At 39.0% G+C, this 23,379-nt stretch overlaps 1 protein-coding gene across 1 annotated transcript in view; it reads right to left on the bottom strand.

The window, feature by feature from the left end:
- TERF1 (telomeric repeat binding factor 1) overlaps positions 1–22,840 on the bottom strand; it is a 43,045-nt gene extending 20,205 nt beyond the window's left edge. Inside the window, exons 1-8 of the mRNA XM_087420435.1 lie at positions 22,509–22,840; positions 18,053–18,148; positions 11,924–12,045; positions 10,349–10,435; positions 7,320–7,469; positions 6,427–6,539; positions 3,268–3,327; positions 1,569–1,660 (exon numbers count right to left, since the gene is read on the bottom strand). Of these exons, the coding sequence (XP_087276561.1) occupies positions 1,569–1,660; positions 3,268–3,327; positions 6,427–6,539; positions 7,320–7,469; positions 10,349–10,435; positions 11,924–12,045; positions 18,053–18,148; positions 22,509–22,815 (1,027 nt within the window). The 5' untranslated portion in view covers positions 22,816–22,840. The remainder of the gene's footprint in view (positions 1–1,568; positions 1,661–3,267; positions 3,328–6,426; positions 6,540–7,319; positions 7,470–10,348; positions 10,436–11,923; positions 12,046–18,052; positions 18,149–22,508) is intronic.
- Positions 22,841–23,379: the final 539 nt, after the last annotated feature.

Here is a 23,379-nt window from a genome sequence, read left to right on the forward strand (position 1 = left end):
ACCAAGGAAAAACTTACAGTCAAATTACAACAAAATAATTATGGACTGCTTTTAAGATTTTTTTTTTGGTTATTGTTGCTTTTTTGTGTGTGAGAGAGGAAGACTGACCCTGGCCTAACATCCACGCTAATCTTCCTCCACTTTATATGAGATGCCGCCACAGCATGGCTTGACAAGCAGTGCGTCAGTGCGTGCCCAGGATCCGAACCCCAGGTCGCTGCAGCGGAGCTCGCGCATTCAACTGCTGCCCCACCGGGCTGGCCCCTGTTGCTTGTTTTTTAAATCCAGCAATGCCTTTTATAAGGATAGTAAATTCTAAATACAATGAGAATATCTAAATTCTACATATAGCCAATCCTCATTATTCATGGATTCTGTATTTGTGAATTCACCCACATGCTAAAATTTGTAACTCAAAAATCAATACATGGGCCAGCCCCGTGGCTTAGCAGTTAAGTGTGTGCTCTCTGCTAATGGTGACCCGGGTTCGGATCCTGGGCGCGCACCAACGCACCGCTTCTCCGGCCATGCTGAGGCCGCGTCCCACATACAGCAACTAAAAGGATGTGCAACTATGACATACAACTATCTACTGGGGCTTTGGGGGGAGAAAAGGAGGAGGATTGGCAATAGATGTTAGCTCAGAGCCGGTCCTCCTCAGCAAAAAGAGAAGGATTAGCATGGATGTTAGCTCAGGGCTGATCTTCCTCACAAAAAAAAAAAAAAAATCAATACTTGAAGTGCTTTTGTGGCCATTGGTGGACATGTGCAGAGTGGCAAAAAAATGAGTCATCTGACATGCACATTCCCAGCTGAGGTTAAACAAGGTGAAGTTCTGCCTTCTCGTTTTAGCAACCATGCTATAAATAACTGCCCCTTATACAGTCTATTCTGTGCTTTTTTTTGGTAATTTCGATGTTTAAAATGGCCTCCAAGTGTATTGTAGAAGTGCTGTCTAGTGTTCCTGAATGCAAGAAGGCTATGATGTTCCTTACAGAGAAAATAGGTGTGATGTGTGTTAGATGAGCTTCATTCAGGCACAAGTTATAGTGCTATTGGCTGAGAGTTCAATGTTAATGAATTAACAAACATATTAAATGAGGTGTCTTTAAACAGAAAACACATAAAACAAGGTTATGTGTTGATCAGTTGACAAAAATGTTGTGATCAGAGGCTCAAAGGAACCTAAACCTTATTCTACTCTAAGGGTTCAGCATTCACTAATTCAGTGTTCATGGCAACTTTATAGAATATAACTATCGTGAATAACCAGAATCAACTACATTTATGTTTCAGGTAAGTAACTATTTCAAGTTGCTGAATAAAGTTAAAATAGAAAAGCAGTATACCACCATAGCAAAAGTACTGTAAGCTAGGCAATCAGAATAGCTAACTTGCTAAATTAAGCACCACCTCTAATTAACTCTGTGAAGTCATGACATTTAATCTCTTTGTGCTTTGGCTGTCTGAAGTGTGTGCTTGTGTGTTGTGGTGGTGAGGTCAAGAGTTGGATCACTTTCAAGGACACATCAATTCTCCACTTCTAAAACTGTAATAAGAGTACTCACTTTGAAGAGTTCCTGCTCTTTCCTCTTTCTTATTAAAATCTTGTTGTTGGGTTCCACGTTTCAACTTAGATAAGAGGAGATTCTTGTGAGACCTAAATGAAACATGAAAGCTTGTGACTGGTTCCACAAAAATTAGAAAAGCTATGGAAAAGGCAGATGATTTGTCTGAATCTCTGTTCTAGGACAGACTTTGGCCTGTTTCTTTGGTGCTCTCCTTGCTTAGTGCCCCATCTTAACCTGTGGCCTCTCAAGATTTGTGTTGTTAGACTTCCCTCTCTCTCATCACTTATTTTCTCCATCACATCTACTCAGAAATCAATATATTCTTTTGGCTTTACAACGAGATAGATCAAGAAAAAAAAAAGTCCTCAGACTATGAAGAAGTAACTTTCATTATCTCCTATGGCTTGTAAAAGTTTATTTCCCAAAAAAGAAATTTCAAAATCCCTTTATACGTGATGGCAGATATCACTTGATTATCTTTATAGCTTCCAAAAAGGGCTTTTTTGAAAGGTAAGGCTGTTCGGAAATACAGGATGTGGCAGAATTTTTTGAAAACTTGGCAAAGTTGGTATTATTCCAATTTAATAAAGGAGCAAACTAAGATGAAAAAAGTAGTTCACCTAAGCTTAGGCAGCTATTTTATCACCACCTAAAATCTATACTCTTACCCCTATAAGTGCTCTATGCAACCTACTAAGCCTTCCCCTTCCTCTCAAAACTCTCTATTGTGCTCTCTGAAATGCCATTCTCAACGTCTTCACTAGTTCCCCCACCTCTTCTCCTGTCTAAGATCTAGCTCTCCCCCGGGGACAATATTTCTCTCCTTGTAGCCTTCTCAAGTAGAGATTGGCTTAATCTTCTCCCTTCCCTGAACCACAGGGTCCCAAAGGTGGGCCTCTATACCTTTCATTCAAAATTCATGCAAAATTCAAAATGCCACTTTCAGGATCCTGCTTCCATAGAAACCTTAGCCCTTGAGGATTCATGCCACTGAGGTGTATCACCATCTACCATTCTTCGTAATCATTAACTATCCTTCTAAGCACTTCCCATCACTCACAGATCTTTCTCTACCCCAGGTGCTGCTATTATCATGAATTATTTGTGTTCTCATGGATAATCCATATAACATCTTGGCCTCTCCAGCCCTCACTTCCAATGACGTCCTCCACACAAGTCAGCCACCCCCTCCCATGGTTCCATTCAGCATCCCAACTGCTCTATCTCTGAAATCATTCGTGCAGACTTTCTGCTCTCTGAACATGTTGTACTGTCTGTCACAGCATTTCTAGTACATTAAATACAGTTTTTCAAGTAACTTCATAAAACTGGAGTTTGAGACATTCATTAGAAATGTAACCTCCATCCCTTCCTGCCCCAGCATATCCTTGTTTCCATGACAGATGAAGAGCTTACTAAACACCTGCTTTAAGTTCAAGGACTCCCTATATGTGTATTCCAATAATTGCCTTGTAGAAACAATGTGAAACAACCCAGGATCCCAGAGGCAGGTCTCTATAGGTTGGAATTTCAAAACACATCAGGGTCTTGAATATCTGTTGAGGTAAGGAGGACCCGGCAATATTCTTTAAATCATACCATTTACATGGCAGTTATTATAACATATCCAGGTATGCATGAATTGCTTCAATCAAAGATTTTAAAGACAGAGAAGAAAAATGTCAATTTACTTCACCTCAATAAGGATACTGTATGCCCTGAGGATTCAGTTACTGCAGGCTGTTTGTCACTAACGCTTTAAAAGAAGAAAAAATTTGTAAGAACGTAAACAAAAGAAACTTTTCATAAGGATGGTACTTTCTACATAGTCAAGTCATATTTCAATTTACGAAAAATATCTTTGAAAAGAAACCTTGGTAGCATTAGTCCATTACAACATGGCTAATTTTGGCGCAGATGTGCTTACCAGAAATATTACATGGGGCTTCCCCAAACATAAGTTACGTAGGGTTAATGCTGTAGTTGAGCATTCATGTTACTCTTTCAACTCTCCCATGGATCTTTATTTCCAGGAATTCAAGTTTAATTTCTGGTCTTCTGCACCAGTCTCCAACTGAATGTTTTAACCAATTCCTCCCCATTGCTGTAGTTAAAATTAGCTTCCACAAACACAACATGACCATTGCACTTCCCTGCCTTCACTGGGACTACTCTTCTCTCCTGGACTGACATTTCCTCTTCCATCCACCTGCGAAACTCCTACCCACCCTTCCAGGCCCTGCTCCATGCTCACACCTCCCTGCGGCCGTCCATCTCACTCCTTCAGCATTTCAGTCTATCCATAAACTTCAACAACAAATTATGTAATGTCTGCTATTGTTTGTTTCACGTCTGTAAGTCTTATTGCCTCAAATAGTTTATAAGTTGTTTGATTTGATTTAGGAAATCACAGTTTAGTAAACTAAGACCCGATACGTTCTTGTGGCACAGCCTTCCTGCCCAGTGTAATACTACTTGAAAATAAAATTAAAACTTACCATGATTCTTGCAGATAATGAACACATTTCCTACGTATTCTTCTTATATAGTACCACCCACTTATTTCAGATGCCCTCCCGGGTGCAGACACAGTTCAGTGTCTGAGCAAAATATCTGTTTCATCTAGTACTGGTAATATGATCGTTTCATCTTTCCTAGCACTTGTCTGACCGCACAATCACACTTCAGATTCTACCCTTGTTTCACTTGCGTCCTGCTGATTCTCGTTCTGATACTGGTGAATCTGATGCTTTATTTACCCTGATTCTATTTGCTTCCAGGATGGTTTTGATATTTGCTTGATTCTTGATCTTTGTCTCTGGTTTTGTTTTGCTCCCTGTGTCTAGTGCACTATAAGTTCTAATGTATGCCTGGTAACCAACTAGGTACCAAGGATACAAAGCTAATTAAGAACCTTCAAAGAATTCTCAATCTAGTGAGAGATACAGACAGGTAAACAATATGTTACTATCTAGGATAAGTCCGTTTATACAGGTGTGACTTGGTGCTGTGGGAGCACAGAAGAGATAACTCTGATCAGGGAGCTCAGCAAGCCTTCTTATAGGTGATCTTTGAGCTAGACCTTGAATGGCAAGTAAGAGCTTGCCTTGAAGAGAACAGAAAGAAGGGAATTCAAAATTGAAGCGAGCGTTGAAACATGAAAGAGCTTGTATGTAATATTTGAAGATTAGGGAGAGGTTCTGTGTTGCTAGAAAGTACCATGTATATGGGCAGGGGAGGGGTTAATGTTTAGGAATGAGGTTGTATATGAAAGGGTCTATGTAAGGCTTTATAAGCCATGCCAATAAATTCTAAGTCATCTAGTAGGAAACAGACAGCCAATAGAGGTTATTAAGCTGGGAAGTGATTTAAACAGATTTATTTTTATGGGAAGCTAACTCTGGAAGTCATGTCAAGGATGGATTGTGTGGTACAAAGCTAAGTAATAATCTAGGATATACATGATAAGAAAAAATGGATTAGAGAAGCATTTCTGTGATGGGATTCCTAACACTTGGGGAGATAACTGGATGTGTGAGGTAAAGGAGGAGGGTCAGGGTACAGAGAGACAGATGAGAACATCAAGAGTGCTGTTTTACACACACTGACTGAAGGGTGTCTGCACCCGGGAGGGCATCTGAAATAAGTGAGTGGTACTATATAAGGAGAGTACATAGGAGATGTGTGCATTATCTGTAAGAATCATGGTAAGTTTTAACTTTATTTTAAAGTAGTATTACACCGGGCAGGAAGGCTGTGCACAAGAATGTACTGGGTCTTAGTATTACTAAACTTTGATTTCCTAAACAAAATGAAATAATTGAGCCAATAAAAATGAAATCTCTACTTCTCAAAATGAGTCTTAGAAAAAAATAAGTCAATGAGAAATAAGACGTTAATAGAGCCTTTGGGGAGATGAACCAGTGAGGAGCAGATCATGCTGTGACATGAACGGACAAAGAGGAGACTAGAAGGAGACTGAGCTCAGTCCTGAGGTGTGACAATGCCATGTCCATACTACTTAGACCCCAATCCCCATTGCTAAATAAGCAGTTAAGATGGGGGGAACCTGTAGCGCTCAAATCATGGTGCCAAGAAAAAACAGTAATATTACATCCACTGCCAAATATATCCATCCAGAGACCACAAGGATTTGACTATCTAGCCCTGGGTTAAGGGTAGAAGAACAGAGGGAACGGACCATGGGTTCAATAGAAAAGAAGATCTTTATGATGGCAGCGTTTATCTTCTTCAATAGGATTAGCTTCTAAAGCCAAAGCAAAAGGTAAAAATCACCCTTGAAAATCTCTAAAGAAGAAATAATTTTGGAGACCGAACTCTTGTCTCTCAATATGTAGGACTGACATAACCTGTTTCCCTCCAGCACTGGAGCAAATCACTATTTCTTCAGTTGAGCACCAGATGAAGCAGTTAGCTTACCATTAGAGAAGATGTATGAACAATATCTTAAAATACTAGAATAACCCTCAGTACAGTAAAACAGTCACATAATGCAGGCATGTGGGATCTGAGAACTAAGGGGCACAGATGATTCAGGTTTCCAACCTCAACGTTGTTCCAGAACACATGTTCCCTGAGAACAGTAAATGGTACTATTCACACCATTTAAACTGTACTATTTTCTCACTCTCTATTTTTACTTAGCATATATAGTGGAATTTGCATAAGCCATGAAGTAACTTTACAATATGCCAAATATCCAAATGTTAATCATCAGTAACACAATATATCTACTACTCCATAATTATTTTTATTAATAATGGCTCACTAGCATCACATTTACATAAAGATATTGCATTCATGAGATAAAAAATATATTAATGAATTTACAAACCTTTTTTCTACATCCACATTAGCTTCAGTTTCCATTTCAATGTTGTTATCGTTAGGTTTATCTTGAGAAGTTGTTGTTCTTGCTCTTTTACTTTCCACTACTTTTGCTGCTGCCTTAAAAAGGGGGTTGTGGGAGAGGAAGAATGCATTAAGCAATTTTAAACAAACAGCATTAAATTAAGCCTTCTAATTCTTTGACAGTCATAACCAAAGTATCTGTTCACAGGCCAATAAAGAGCACTACGTTGTTATTTTCCCCAGTAACTATGACATCACCAGCAGCTATTTTAGCTCCCCGTTTGGTTTATGAGCATTACGGAGAGGGTCCTTGCTTGTAAATGTATTTGATACACACAATGCTTTCCAGGCAATTTTAAGATAAAAGGTTACTTAAAAAAAAAAAAAATCAAGAAAAATTCCAGACATTTTAAAATAATACTACTTCAAATTAATCAATGCAGCACTATAACATACTAAGTGAAAACTTTTTGAGGACAAGACAGAGGATAAAATGTTATAAAAAAATTTTTTTTCAAGGGCCTTCTTCAGTCCAATTTTACTTTTTTCCAAAAATATGCTAAAAATTTCTTTAAAATTTAATTAAATTAAAGCTAAATATTTTTTCTCTTATTTCTTAATTCATTTTGATAAGTTTTCTCCTCAACCTTTTATTTTGAAAAATTTCCCCAACTCTTAATTTTGAAAAGTTGCAAAAATATGACAAAGATCACCAGTAAACCCTTTAGATTCACTACTTATAACATTTTGCCACATTCTTCTACAAAATCACTAAATAAAATTCTGATTAGTTTTTAGGATTTCTATTTTAAGTATTCTCTTTTATTCTAACAAGTTCTCCTAAGTCTACTGCTAGACTCTCTGAAATATACACACCTTCATTAGAAAGGTTGATGATTTTTCATTTAGCACATAATTCACGTAACTCTTAATTTTCTCCATCATGTGGTTGTAGCTAAAGTGTTGAAAAAAGGAATGGAATGCATCTTTCTGAGAGATTACCAGAAGCAACTTCCTTTTTAAAGGCTAAAGAAAACAGAGGAAATGTATTAACACATAAATCACAAATAAGGTATTAGAAATTTTGTCATTTTTTTTTTTTTTTTTGTGAGGAGGACCAGCCCTGAGCTAACATCCAATGCCAATCCTCCTCTTTTTTGCTGAGGAAGACTGGCCCTGGGCTAACATCCGTGCCCATCTTCCTCTACTTTATATGGGACGCCGCCCCAGCATGGCTTAACAAGCGGTGCGTCAGTGCGCGCCCGGGGTCCGAACCAGCGAACCCCGGGCCGCTGCAGCAGAGCGAGCGCACTTAACCGCTTGCGCCACCGGGCCGGCCCCTGTCATATTTTTTAATTGAAAAAAAGCGCTTTATAAATATAAACTCAGAGACACAATTAGAGATTTTAAAAATTCTGTTTTAAATGGCCCACTAATGTATTTTTTCTGACTTAAAAAAAATATTTTGTATTTCACATATATACGAAAGGATTCAAGAAAATATTATGAACCTGAAAGTCCATTGCCAAGTTTAATAAATAAAACATTATCTGTACAATTGAAGCCCTTGTTTACTACCATAACCTGATTGCACCCCCTAGCCTCTCTCTCCTCAGGGTAACTATTACCTTGAATTTAGAATTTACCATACCCATGCATTCCTTTATACTTGCACCACATACATATGCATCCATAAATACGTAGTAATGTTCAGCATGGTTTTAACTTTATACAAATAGTGTTATACTATGTGTATTCTTCTGAAACTTGCTATATTTTGCTTGACTCTATGTTTATGACATTTAGCCATGTTGATCCGATATTTGTGGAACCAGTTACTTTCACTGTTGTACAGTATTCCATTGATCAAAATTACCATTTATTCACCCATTCTTCCAGCCTGTTGAAAGCATTTAGGCTATTTTCTATTACTGCAATGCTGTTAAACATTTTTCTACATGTCTTCTTGTGCATAGCAAAAGTTTTTCTTGGACAGTAGTTCTTTCAATTCTGGTTGCACAATAAAAGCTAAGAGCTTTAAAAAAAATTCTACTTCTCAGGCTCTATCCCAGACCAGTTGTCTCAGTGGGGCCTGTTTGCTCGTTTGTTTGTTTTAATAAAGCTTCATGGCTTTTAAAATGTGCCATGAAAGTGAAAACAGCTACTCTAGAAGTGGAATTGCTGGAATGCATGCTTATAGATTTTCCTAAAATGCTCTCCAAAGGTTAAATACCAATTTACACTCCTGAGAGGATGGTATGGTAGTCTTATCATTTGTCCACTTTTTAAGCCAACTGTTGGTATTCTAAGACATTTTAATCATTTTCAGTCTGAGGTTTGACATCCTATTTCAATATATTACTTGGTACCGCCCTGATTACTAATAGTAGTGAGGTTACGCACTTTCTCTTATGCTTACTGGCCGTAAGGTTTCCTCACCTGTGAAGTACAAGCAGAGTGGAATTTTCAGTAGCTTCACAGAACTAAGACAAAAAAGTAGGGGCAGGGAACCCCATAAACTTATCAGGCTGAAATCTCTGGAGAGTTACACCCTAGGAACAGGGGCAAATTAAGAGAGAGACTGTGCCTTACTAAAACTATAACCTACCTTCAAGTTGGCTCAGTCCCTCCACAGATTAAGGTGATCACCTCCCAACTCTACACCAGCATATGAAAAGCTTCCCCATTTCATTCATCATCAGGGAAACAGAAATTAAAACCCAATGTGATAGCACTACATATCTGCCAGAATGATGAAAATGAAAACCACAGATAACGTCTGTGAAGCAACTGGAAGTCTTCCACACTACTGGAGAAACGGACATAACTACTTTGGAAAACTGTTTGGCAATATCTACTAAAACTGAATATGTGCATATCTTATAACCCATCAATTCTATTCCTAAATATATACCCAATAGAAACATATATATTTGTTCTACAAAAGACATGTAAAGGAATGTAACAGCCAAAAACTGGAAATAACTCAAATGTCCATCAACAGTAAAATGAATAAATTGTAGTATATTCCTACAATGGAGCAATGAGAATGAACAAACTATTGTTACAAGCAACACCACGGATAAATCTTACAAATATAAACTTGCTATATGATTCTATTACATAAAGTTCAGAAACGAATACAACTAATCTTGGATGTTACAAGTCAAGATAGTGGTTACTCCTGAGAAGGTGAGAGAGAGTGACTGGAGGGTGCTGGTGACGTTCTGATTCTTGATCTAGGGGCACATCACCCAAGTGTGCTCCTTGTGTGAAAACACATCTGCTTATACACTTATGATACATATTCCTGACTAGAAGTATGCTATTGTTCAATGAAAAGTTCACTAAAAAATATATAAAACTATCTTTTATTTCTTGGATTAAGCTTAATTTACTCCAATAATTTTTGTTTTTAATATTTAAAAACTAACTTCTATTGACCTTAACATTACATATATACACAAAACTACTGATGATCACATAAGAAACCTCTAGAAAAATAAGCAAGTTATAATGCCTTTTTCTATACCTGCTCTGCCCAATATGGTAGCCATGTGGCTACTGATACCTCAAAATGTGTGAGCCCTGAATTTAGACGTAAGTGTAAAATACACACCAGATTTCAAAGACTTAGTACAAAAAAAAAAAGATTTAACTGTTAAAAATAATAATGTTTTTGGACATACTGAGTGAAATAAAATGTTATTAAAATTAGTTGCACTTGTTTCTTTTTACTTTTTTAATGTGGCTATTAGAAAATGACTTGCATTTTCATTCTATTGGATAGCACTATTCTATACTGTTTAAAAGATAAAACATTCCTTTTCTCCTCCAATGTTCTTCCAATTTTCCTCATTCCATATAAATAGTTCTAAAATTCTGATTCTAATATAAACAATTACCGTATAAGAATCTGGGTCACCAAATATTCTTTCAAAGACTTCTTCTGCTTCCTTAAAATTGCCATTTTCCATACAAACAGCTATAGCCTAAAAGACAGGATGACAAATATATACCTTAGATTCCTTTTTAAAATATATAATTGTTGTTTAATATTGAAATATCTCAGGTAAGTCTAAACTACTTCATTTAAAATATTTTTATGTAGTTTAATAATTTTGATTTGATAAATGATATAAAATACTTTTTCTAAGATGAAAATACTTTTTCTATGTGTGGTTTGAAGAGATAACGAAAAATTTTCATTGGCCCCTTGCACATTTAATAATAAATGCCCAGCATTCTATCTCTTTCTAATTTAGGCCAAATTAAAGGCCGGCATTAATAAATAAATTAGGAGCTACATCATATACATTTAGGACCCACCTAAATATTAATTTTGAGCAAAAGGGAAATGAGAGGAGGTAGATGGCCTTTGTGATGATGAGGATATATAGAATTTGCTAGTTGGATCCTTGGAAAATCTCTAATAGAAACCTAGGAAACCAGATGCTTTTAAATATTTTATAAACTGGCCTCTTTGATATGTGGTAAGATATGGGACCATCATTACCATCTGGGTAGCTCTGTAAACTTGGGCAAGCTATTTAATCTCTCGGTGCCTCAGTTTCCTTATATGTAAAATGGCGGAAATATAGGACCTATTTCACAGAGTCATTGTGAGGATTAAAGTTATACATGAAAGTGCTTAGACTAGAACCCTGCAAACAGTAAGCAGCATATTCCACGTCCGCCATGTATTTTATGGTAACCCACCCAACTTTGTACTAGTATATTAACGAAGGCCTGCTTCCTCAGGAGCCCCCAAAGATCGGGATAACACAACAAATCTCTCTGCCCTGGTTTGAAATTCTTAAAACGAGGAGTTGCTTTTCTGCCCATTCTCTTCAGATTTTAATTATACTTGGTAGTCGCCATGCTATCAATAATTAATTCTTGGGAAGGTGGGATGCCACCTGGATTTTCTCCCCTATCCAACTGTAACAAATTTTTTAAAAATGAGGAAAAGTTTATTTAACTAAGAAAGTCCCTAGTATTTCCTTTGCCTGTTAGCAAAACATACTTTCCCTGTCATTATATCTTTGAATGACTTTTTTGGCTTCTCACTCTTTAATAGGCTACTCCTAAAATTCTCACTACATAGTAAAAATTTTACATTCTCTTAATCAAAAAAACCCATTACTTTCTTATCAAATATTCTATTTTTTCATATTAATCATCTTTAAATAGGAATTAGGAAAGCACAAACCACTGGTTTTTGACAGTTGCCTGGTGATCTTTAAATAGATGTGGCGTATCTTCTGAATATACACTTAGGTAGCAAACATTAACTCCCAGCTCTTAGAGCCTGTGTCAAGACTATAAACCAAAGGTCAGATTTCTAAAGAGAACAATTTCATTAAATTTTACTCCGAGTTTACTGCCCAAATTCTATTAAATGGCTCTTAATTTCTTTAGATGTTATATTTTTATTTTCTAACAAAATAATAATTATAAATACAAAGTAATATTCCTACCTGAATTTTAATTAAATTCCGTATTTCTTCATGAAGTTTGTCCTGTTCCTTTTCAATTGAAGCCCAAATCATCAGCGCTGATTCCAAGGGTGTAATTCGTTCATCACTTTCAAACTGTGCATCTTTTAAAACCAGAACAAAAATAAGTAACTTAGAAAGCTAAGTAGAACCTTACTTTGTCAATTTTTTATAAATTCATTTCCTTTTTTTTTTTTTTTCCCTTTTTCTCCCCAAAGCCCCAGTAGATAGTTGTATGTCATAGTTACACATCCTTCTAGTTGCTGTATGTGGGACGCCGCCTCAGCATGGCCGGACAAGCAGTGTGTCGCTGCGCACCTGGGATCCAAACCCGGGCCGCCAGTAGCGGAGCGTGCGCACTTAACCGCTAAGCCACGGGGCCGGACCCTAAACTCATTTCTTAAATGAGTGTATACTATGTGCCAGGCACTGCTCTTGTATACACCAGTTTAGGGAAGTGATTTGATTTTTCAAGTTAAGTTCCTCATTAAAATCAACTTTAAAAATGGAAAAAGCGGGGCCGCTCCAGTGAAGCAAGCAGATAAGTGCGCGCGCTCCACTGCGGCGGCCCAGCGTTCACAGGTTCAGATCCCGGGCACGCACCGACGCACCACTTGGCAAGCCATGCTGTGGCGGCATCTCATATAAAGTGGAGGAAGATGGGCATAGATGTTAGCCCAGGGCCAGTCTTCCTCAGCAAAAAGAGGAGGATTGGCAGATGTTAGCTCAGGACCGATCTTCCTCACCAAAAAAAAAAAAAAAAAAAGGGAAAAAGCTAGGTGAGTTTATGAAATATTTGAAGCTTTTCTTTACTAAAATATTGATTTTTAAGAGCTAAATAAACTATATTTTACATAAGTTGTCACAGTAATGGAATTCGTAAATGGTTCTTAAGTCTAATGCATTATAATAAACCTTAAGATAGAGCACAAAATTAGTTTATTTTGAAATTTGATTTTAACGTATACTACTTGAAACCCTCGTTATCTATTTTGTGGATACGTGAAACAGGATCTTTCAAGAAGTTATTTCTCTACCAACATTCTTCTAATCACCAAGGCTTAAAATCTAAGGAGTCACTGTTTTAACTCCTTCCTCTTTCTCATCACCATATCCAATCTGTTGCAAAATACTGTATAGTGGTTTAAAAAGATTGTTTCGAGTCTATTCCAGACTCCATCATGTATTACCTGCGTGGTATTGGAAAAGTTATTTCACCTTTCTAATGCTCAGTTTTCTCACCTACAAAATGATGAAAATAAATGCTATCTCATAAGATTTACGTGAATATTTAATGAGATAATATTTGTACTACTGTTAAACTTTCTTAAAACAGAATTTTGATCAAGTTCTGATCAAAGACTCACAGTGGCTGGTAACCACTTAGCAAATTACACACAAACATCTCAATCTGACATTCAGAACTTTCACTATGTATGTCTTGCACCTATAACCTATAATCCATTCACTCAATAAATATTGAACATGCACTATGAGTAGGCACTCACCTAAAAACTGCAATATCTCAGTGAATAAGACAAACTCCCTATTCTTATGATGCTCACAATGCTAATGGGAGAAACAGGTAATAAACAGATTAACAAACAATTTAACTTCAGAGTAATAAGGGCTAGTAGGAAGAAAAGGGTACTAGAAGCCAAGAATGATGGGGGAGGCTTCAGACAGGGTCGGTAGGAGAGGCCTCTTGGAGGAAGTGACAGTGGAGTCAAGATCAGCATAACGTGAAGCAGAAGCAGCAGCCACACCAAGTCTAGAGGAAAAACACTCCAGGCGGCACGAGTACAAAGGCCCCGAGCAGGAGCTGGGTGTTCAAAAGACAGAAAGGAGATCAGTCGACTGGAGCAGTGGGCAAGTGGGATGCACGCTATCAGAGATGAGGCAGGAGGGAAGTGAATGTCTGATTCGGAACTTATTCTGAACGTAGAACAAACAGGACTCGCTAGTGGACTGGAGGCAGAGCGTGAGGAAAAACGAAGGACTCTTAGGTTTTAACAACGGGATAAGTGCTGCTGCCATTTACTGACATAGGAAGCCTGGGTGAGGAGCAAGTTTTGGGAGTCAGGCATGGAAATCTAACTATAGTTTATTCTCCAAATAACTCTTAGGTTTTTGTTTTGTCTAGAACACCATTTTCACACTCTCTTTCTGATGAAACCCATTAATCCTTCTAGGCACAGAGCAACCTCTACCTCCTTCTTGAATTCCTTCCTTACTCTGAATGACTAGAAAATTTCTTTTCTCTAAATCTCTTGTATCACTATTCCTATCTTTTTCATGCCTTGCAGTATTTTTTACTTATTTCAACAATCCTATTAGCTTTTTTTTTTTTTTTTGGTGAGGGAGCTTGGCCCTGAGCTAACGTCTGTTGCCAATCCTCCTCTTTTTGCTGAGGAAGATTGGCTAACATCCGTGCCCATTTTCCTCTACTTTATAAGTGGGATGCCCGCCACAGCATGGCTTGATAAGCAGTGCATAGGTCCATGCCCGGGATCTGAACCTGTGAACCCCGGGCCACCGAAGTGGAACACATGAACTCAACCACTACACCAAGCAGGCCCCAATCCTATTAGCTTTGAAGTGTCTTGAATGTAGAAAACCTCTTACTCACTCTACAAGCATAATGATTACATTTCAAATTTTGAGGGCAAGAGGTACATTCCTCTAAATCCCTATAGTTCCTGGTACAGTTGTAGTTCCATAGCCAACTACGTAACAAACATACTTAAGAGAATTTTAAATGGCACATCCTTTTTTGTTCCTTTGAAAAATTAGAGGGAGCATGCAATTTAAATATTAGTAGTTTCAACAATTTCTACTTTATTTCCTATTGTCCTCTCCTAATTGTTTCTCCAACATTTTAGATATAAAAATACATTCATTCATATACTTTTTATATTGCAGGCCCTGTGACAGGTAGGATACAGGCATGAGGAAGAAACAGCTCCTGCCCTTGTGGAACTCACATGCTAGCTATGAAGGAAGACATGCAGACAAACCAACGTGGGTGATACTTTACTGGAATTATGTATTATGCCAGTGGTTCTCAACCCTAGCTATAGCTGAGAATCAACTGGGGAGCTTTTAAAAAATACTGATGCCTAGGCCCATCCTCCAGAGATTGATTTAATTAGTATAGAGTCCATGCACCTCTATTTTCCAAAAACTCTTTGGCGGAGTCTAGTGCGAGGAACAGAGTATTAGCTCTAAGAAGGGATACTAGACGAGAACCCTTCACGAGAGAGAAATCATCTGAACTGGGACATTAAGGATAAACAGAAGATACTCAAGTGCAGAGGATAAGGATGGCAAGGACATTTCAGGAAGATGGAGCAGCAGAAAAGAAGGCAGAGGTGTACAAAAGATACTCACACTCACAGTTAACACTTACTGAGGCCCTACTATGTGTCAGGCACTGTGCTAAGTGCTTAACACGCAGTAGCTCCTTTGTCCACACAATTCTTTAAACGGCTACACAACATCACCAACCTTGTTTTATAAAGTAGGACCTGAGGCCTAGAGAGGTCACACAGCTAGCAAGTAGTAGAAGTAGACACCAGAACTCTTAAAAACCATTTACTGTGTCTCAAAAAAGGTGCACTTCAGGAATAACAAGATGGCTGGTAGGGCGAGAGTACATGCTGTAAAGCAGTGAAATGAAAAGCACAGGCAGACTGCCTAACTCTTCTTCATTTTATATCGGCTTTCTTTCTTTTAAAAACTCACTGCAATACTCACCTTTCCTAAGAAGTCTTTCTCGGCTGACATTAACCCTTCTCACTAATCTGCCTTCCTTCTTACAAACGTGAGATATAGAAAAAATGTATATATGTTAGATCTTAACTTCAAAAAATTTACAGTGTAGACTTTCACTTTCAGGTAGGATAAAGGACACTGCAGCAGGCCAACACTTCCACTACAACTAGAAAAAAACTGGGTCAACTGTAAAATCATGTTGCCAAAGACATGGCAGAGCCGTGGAAGCAATGAGAACTAGATGGACTACAATTCCAGAGAGAGAATCCTTTTGAGATGAGCTGGTGACTTGCAACTGTTTACCTCCCTGGGCTCATTTGCTGATACGGCTGAGGATTCAGCATACTCCAGTCAGGGAGATTTTACTGGGAGTAAGAGAAATGAGCAAAGCCTTTGGTGGTTTCCTTGGGCCTGGCTTGGTGGATGAGAAACTAGTGGAACTGAAAACACACGGTTGTTTTTTCCCCACAGGACATTCGCTGAGTTCTTGGGTAGTGCAAGAAGCTGGGATGGAAAGGTAGGGAAATCTCCCAGAGTTGCAGAGATCTTAAAAGAGAAACTCCCATGAGAGGAGGGAACCTGCCGTTAACAAACATTTCCCCTTCAAGACCTTTGCCATATTTTAAAGCTATGTGGGGCAGGAGACTAAAGCTAATATGGTAGCCACTAGCCATATGTAATTATTGAGCAGTTAAAATATGGCCAGTTCAAATTGAGATGTGCTGTAAGTATAAAATACACAGCAGATTTTAAAGACTTACTGCAAAAAAAGGGTAAAATATCTCATTAACATGTTTTATATTGATTATATGTTGACATATATTTTAGAAATATTGGGTTAAACAAGATATTGCTAAAATTAATTCCACTATTTCTTTCTACTTTACTTAATGTAGCTATTAGACAATTTTTGATTACATACGTGGCTCACATTTTATTTCTATTAGGCCGTGCTGCTGTAGAGCAACTACCAAAAACAAACAAAAAAAAGGGTTGTGTATATAAACCCAGTATATAAATTAAAATCAAATTTTAAATGCTGCCTCACTTGAATCCATTATGATGAAATAAATTGATTCTTGATAACTGACCCTGCCTGGCCTATTATATCTAAGATGTACCAAAAATGGGATCCTGATGAATTTCAAGATTAAACCATGTGGTCACACATAAAATCTGGATTTTTTCAACCCTTTTTTTGGGAGGAAAGGTTATTGGGGGAGAAACTAAGATATACGGAACAACTGCTATATGTGAAACACGGGTGGGCACTTTAGAATATTTTGTCACATTTAATTTACAAAACAACTCCGTTAACAACCATGTTAACTTACCATCTGCATGGTAAGGAATTCTCCAATTGTATCCACATCAGCCCATTTTCTTCTTCAGCAACAGGCCCAGACCTACCTATAGTTCTGTCTCCCCAACATCTACTCTGCCTCTAGTCCTATCCACTTATGATCCTGGTACCAACTCCAGACCTAACCTCACCCCCAACACAAAGCACACTACACGAGCCAGAGCCAGTTTGTGAGGGCCATGAGAGTGGCACTACTACACTGGGATTTTACATAATACAACATGTTTATAAGTAAGCAGTGTCATGTAAGTATTGCCTACCCTTTGGGACTGCTGGGAAAGCATTTTGTAAATTGTAAAAACCAATATAAATATGTAATTATTTCCATCAAAAGGTCCTTTAAATAACTGTTGTAAATATCAGCCATTATTGATAAACTGAATCAGGCTTGCCTATTACAATGTAAAATGAATTATGGGGACAAGGGAGAAAGAACTGTAGCTATAAATCATATATTCCCTTATATAAATAAGTGCTGAAATCAAGTTCAAATAAGAGGTTTCAAATATCATAATTGCCAGTAAAAAACCAAGTGTTTATGATAGTAAGAGTCACTACAAAATTATAACAGAGTCAAATTTAAAGTGAAATCTCCAAAACAGAGTCCACAAGGTGTGGTTCCCAACAGCAGCATCAGAATCACCTGGCAGCTTATTAGAAATGTAAACTCCAGGACCCCTCACCATCCTATTGAATTGGAAACTCATGTTGGGCAAGGGGACTCAACATTCTGTTTTTTAACAAGTTCTTTATCAATTCTGAAGCAGGCTAAAGATTGAGAACCACTGCTCTAAGAAGATAGGGACTCCGTTTCCTTCACTTGCTTTGGACATGTTTGTGTGTAGATGTACATGCCAGATGCACATGGGCAAACTCTCAAAAACAAGCAACAGCTCCCGTCTGTTTCTTCTCATTGTCTTACCTTTAGACGTAGACTGAAATACTTCCAATATAAGATAAAAACACATATTTACCAAGGGTTTTTCCTGCTGCAATTCTTGTCAAAAACTGACATATGTATATAGTTCTCAACTGATAAGTTGTTAAACTGGACAGTCCATGAATAATAGCTGAAAAAGAAAAAAGTGAATATTATTTAGAAAACAAAAAAAAACAACTTGACCCAGCAGTGCCTCTGTGTGGTTTGCTGAGGAATAGGTTACAAACCTCATGCAAAAATTATCATAAATTTAGAGCTGTATGCTTTTATTTATAGACAATTTTTAAAAATCAGAACAAAAAACAATAGAAACGAACACTTTTCTTGCAAAATAAAACTGTTTTGCATGCAGAATAATAAATATTTAAAACTATTTTCACAGGCAGCATTCTATACTAATAAAAAGGGAGATTTAGATCCGAATTGTAAAATTTGTCAAATCATTAGCTAAAAGCTTATTTTATAACTTAAAATTCCTAATATTATAGAAAATATTTTATATTATTTCTGTCAACATTTCAGTTAAGTGAGAGCCTGTTTGGTTTACAAAGTTTTATTTTAAAAACATATTCATTAATAATAATCTCCCAAATATCTGAATGCCCACGCAGATGTTATGCTAGGCAGTGGGTACATACAATGGTGAGTAAAGCATCATCTTGGACCTGAGTGAGTTTACTACCATGTAGCAATGTAAGACAATGATCGAACAACTAAAGTAAAAATGTGGAGCTAGCATAATTTAATGCCAGTCGGAGGGAGGAGATATCAGGGAAGGCTTCTCTGAGAAGATAATGTTTAAAGTAAGACCTGAAGGTTAGGATTATACTTTACCCAGGGCTTGGTTAGTGTATATAAAAAGGTTAAATTAACTAGCAAACCAAAAATCAGTTGGGCAGCCACTAAGCAGATAAGACAAATAAATATATTGTTTTGTATTTATTTCCTCAATTCTCTGATGCCATAATCTTATGCCATACTACAGATTATCTGGACCAAATATAGCCATAATATGATTAAATAGGATTCAAAGAGAGCACAAAAGTTATATAAAATTTAAACACAATTCATACAATATTTACTGAACACCTACAGCTAGCCAATGTTAGCGACTGATGACTGAATGATAAAAGCCAGTCCCTGCCCCCGTGAGGGCTTTAGTCTGAGAAGACGAATTAAACAAAAAGTTATGCAAGTGACTAATTTAAATTTTAATGAGTGCCACAAAGGGTAAGTATGTTATAGGAGCAAAACAAAAGAAAGACCCAATCTATTCTGGGGAAGAGGTCAGACCCCTTCTGTCTGCACTTCCTTCCATATTCAATTTAGTCTACTCTGCAATAACTACAGATACCTTGCCCTTCTGTTCTTTGTACCTGCTAGGCAAAAAACAATGAAAAACTACCCTGGTTGAACTGGCTATCTGTTTAACCAAACACTGCTGACAGAAACACCCATTAGGGAAGATCTAACGACCAGCAACAACAGAAACCACATTAAGCACTTATTATGATTCCAGGCACTATTCTAAGCACTTTACACTGGCAGTTTCCACCGAGGGTGCTTTTGTTCCCTACAGGACATGTGGCAATGTCTGCAGACATTTTTGATTGTCATGAGTGGGAGGAGGTGCTCGTGGCACCTAGTGGTTAACGTCAGGGATGCGGCTAAACATCCTACAAAGCACAGGAGAACTACCTCCACCCCCTCCACCCTGACGCTTACGCAGAACAAAGAATTACGTGGTGCAAAACGTCAACAGTGCTGAGGTTGAGAAACCTTGCTTTATACATATCAGTTCATTTGCTTCTCTCAACAGCCCTATGGGGTAGACACTACTATTATTACCATTTTACAGATGAGGAAATTGAGGTGCCAAGAGGATGAGGAGCTTGATTCAGTTCTTACAGCTATGAAGCAGCAGAGCCAGGAACCAGACTCAATTTCCTCCAGAGCCCATGCTCTTAATCACTATCCTACACTGCTTCCCATGCAGGAGATAGGTTAGGAGTACCAGTCTGAAAAAGCTTTATCTGAGATACGTGAGGTGCGAGAACAATTCTGATTTGGAATAAAAGAGCTAAGAATTTTCTAGAAAGCATCAAGAGTTGTACATTTTTACAATATTAAAAAGTGTAGTAAATGGAATTCTATAAAAGAGATAAAAGGGAGTTAGTTTTTCAGTCAAAAACGGGAATATAGAGACAACACGATGTTCACAATTTGCATGTCTGTCAGTGATTAAAGTGCTATTTGAAAAACAGTTCACTCTCTCTGGTTTCTGTCCTTAACCTTAAAATAATGGCAGTGGCCTAGATTACTCCTTGGGTCTTGAGCTACAACCCTGAAAGAGATCTTTTTCCTTTTCAAAGAAACTTTATTTTTCAGAACATTTTCAAATTTATGGAATTAATGTGAAGATAGAGGTCCCATACACCCTCCACCTAGTTTCCCCTATTATTAACATCTTACATTAGTATAGTATGTTACATTAGTGAACCAATATTGATACATTACTAACTAAAGTCCATGCTTTATTCAGATCTCCTTAGTCTGTACATAATGTCCTTTTTCTGCTGCAGGATCCCATCCAGGCCACCACATTACATTTAGTCATCCTGTCTCTTTAGGAGTCTCTTGGCTATGACAGTTTCTCAGACTTTCCTTCCTTTTGATGACCTTGACAGTTTTGAGTATTTTGTAGAATGTACCACTACTGGGATTTGTCTGATTTTTTCCTGACGATTAGACTGGAGTTAGGAGTTTTAGGAGGAAGGTCACAGAGGTCAAGTTCCATTTCCCATCACATCTTATCAAGTGCAAGTACTATCAACTATCACTGTTGATGTTGCCCTTGATTACCTAGGTGAGGAATCCGTCAGGTTTCTCTACTGTGAAGGTACTCGTTCCCTCCTTTCCATACTGTACTTTCAGAAGAAAGTCACCACGCGCAGCCCACACTTGAGCAGTGGGGAGCTATGCTCCACCTCCTTGAGGGCAAAGTAGCTACACGAATTATTTGGAATTCTTCTGCACGGGAGATTTGTCTCTTCCTCTATTTATTCCATCATTTATTTACATCCGTATGGACCCATGGGTATTTATTTTATACTTTGGGTTATGATCCAATACTAATGGTTTTCTTGCTCGAGTTGTTTGAGCTTTGGTCATTGGGAGCTCTTGCAGTCAGCTCCTGTGTCCCTTTGTACTCCCAGTATTGTGGGGTTTTGTTTGTTTGGAGGTTTTGTTTTGCTCTGCAAACAGGAAGGAAGCACTTCCTTCCTTTCTGGCACAAGATGTTCCAGGTTCATCTTGTATGTTTCCTGTCCCTGTCCTAGACACAGGCCATTTCTCCAAAGAACTCTGGTTCCTGTATTGGAGAACAGTATTAGAAACCAAGACTCGAGCGCTAGCTGTACTCGTTGTTACCAGAGTTACACTACTTCTATGCCCTTTAATCTGCCAGAACAAGGAAATATATGAGTATACTAACCTGTGTCTACATATGTATAGCTATATGCATGTATATTTCTATATGTAACCATTTATACCTATATTAAGCTAAACAGGAGTTCACAATAAGGTTTCCAGTTCAAATTCATTACCACATAGATAATTCTAGCCTCCACACCAAAGAGGACTTTTTAATAATTCTAATTACAGTGAACTGCCTTCATTTCAGGATTTAATTTTCTAATTAATGTTAATTAACCATGGCTCTGGTGTTATCTGCAATACAGTTAGAGGAAAGGTTCTTGAAGTGGAAGATACTGCATGGGTCTGGAATACCTCTTGTAACCTATCAATTCTTTAGGTTGCTTAACTAGTTCACTCTAAGATTACCTGCCTAACTCATGGGATTACCTGAAGATGAAATGTGTCAATATGGTTTTCTAAAGTATAAAATTTTCTATTAAACACTATCTTGGGGCTGCATGCAGCTGCAGTAAGTTGCGTGCCAACTCTGAAATAAACACGAGCATCCTTCTGTTATCATCCAGAAAGCCGGGCTCGTGTTCTCCACGGGTCTGTGTCTTTGTCCATCATTTGCAGGCCTTCTCGTCCCGGCCGCAGATTTCACTGACAGTTGCTTCTCCTCTGAAGCCTATACCGAGCAGGCAGGCCAAACGAGGCTTAAATACGTGGCTCACAAATTAACAGCAAACACTGATGCCTAGGTCACCGGGAGGCCAGTGACTACTGAATAAATGCCGTTACAGGAATACCTGAGTCAGAGGAAATTAACAAATACAAGCGCCAAAGGAGACAAAACGAAGTGGGCGCTGGGTTAGGCGCAGTGTCGTACACTTTAACTCACTGAATCCTGTATCAACGCTAACTGGGGGTCTTATTCTCATTTCACCGACGAGAAAACCTGAGGAGCTGGTAACAGGCGGACGCGGGATTCGAGCCCACGTCCAACTCGGAGCCTCGGTCCCTCCGCTCCTCCGCCGCCGCGGCCCGCGCCCCCGGAGCAGCCCCGCACTCACCCTCGGCGCTGTCGCGGGTCCGGTGGAAGTCCTCGGAGCGGCCGTCGCGGAAGGCCCGGCACAGAGAGAGGCAGAGGAAGTCGAGCATCCAGCCGGCCGCCACCGCCTCGGCCTCGGCCACCAGGCCGGCGTCCTCCTCTTCCTCGGGGGCCCCCACCTGCACCTGGCACTCCAACAGCTCCTGGCACTCGAACTGCTCCTGATCGTCCCTCGCCGTGGCCGCCCCCTGCTCCTCCGGGGGGTCCGCATCCTCCCCGTCCGCACGGCCCCGCGGGCTCGAAGCGGCTGAGGACGCGTCCTCCGCCATGTTACATCGCTCGCGCGGGTCCTGCTGTTTGGGACGCCGAGCGACGATTGGCTCGCGCGGGGGGGCGCGGGGCGGCGCCGCGGAGGGCCTCTTCCGGCGGCGGGAAACCACCAATCACACCCCCAGGGTGGGCGAGCGGGCTCGAGTCTGGCTTCTGATTGGCCGAGACCTGCTCCCGCCTCTAGAAGTTGAATTCCCCGCCACCCTGGGGCCGGGCTCTGTTGGTAAACGGGGCAACTCCAGGCTGGGCTGGGAGAGAGCTTAAGAGGCGAGGGGGTGCTTTATCCTCCTGCTGAAATGCAACGTTGACTATTAGGACGACACGGTTAGTTAAAATGGAAAGGCATTTTACCCTCAGTTGTACTTCAAAAAGAGATAGGTGATAGGACTTGTCACCAGGCATAACACTTAGGACCCTAGTATTCACCTAACAGTTACTAGGCGATCACGAACCAAAACTGTTCCAACGGACTTACAGCCGTGCTTCTCCAACCTTAACGTGCATCAGAATCAGCCTGGGGGCTTGTTAAAACACAAGTTGCTGCGCTCCACCCCCAGAGTTTC

Source organism: Ceratotherium simum, chromosome 31 (genome assembly GCF_057802395.1).
Source record: "Ceratotherium simum simum isolate JZ-2026a chromosome 31, ASM5780239v1, whole genome shotgun sequence".
Classification (NCBI taxonomy): domain Eukaryota; kingdom Metazoa; phylum Chordata; class Mammalia; order Perissodactyla; family Rhinocerotidae; genus Ceratotherium; species Ceratotherium simum.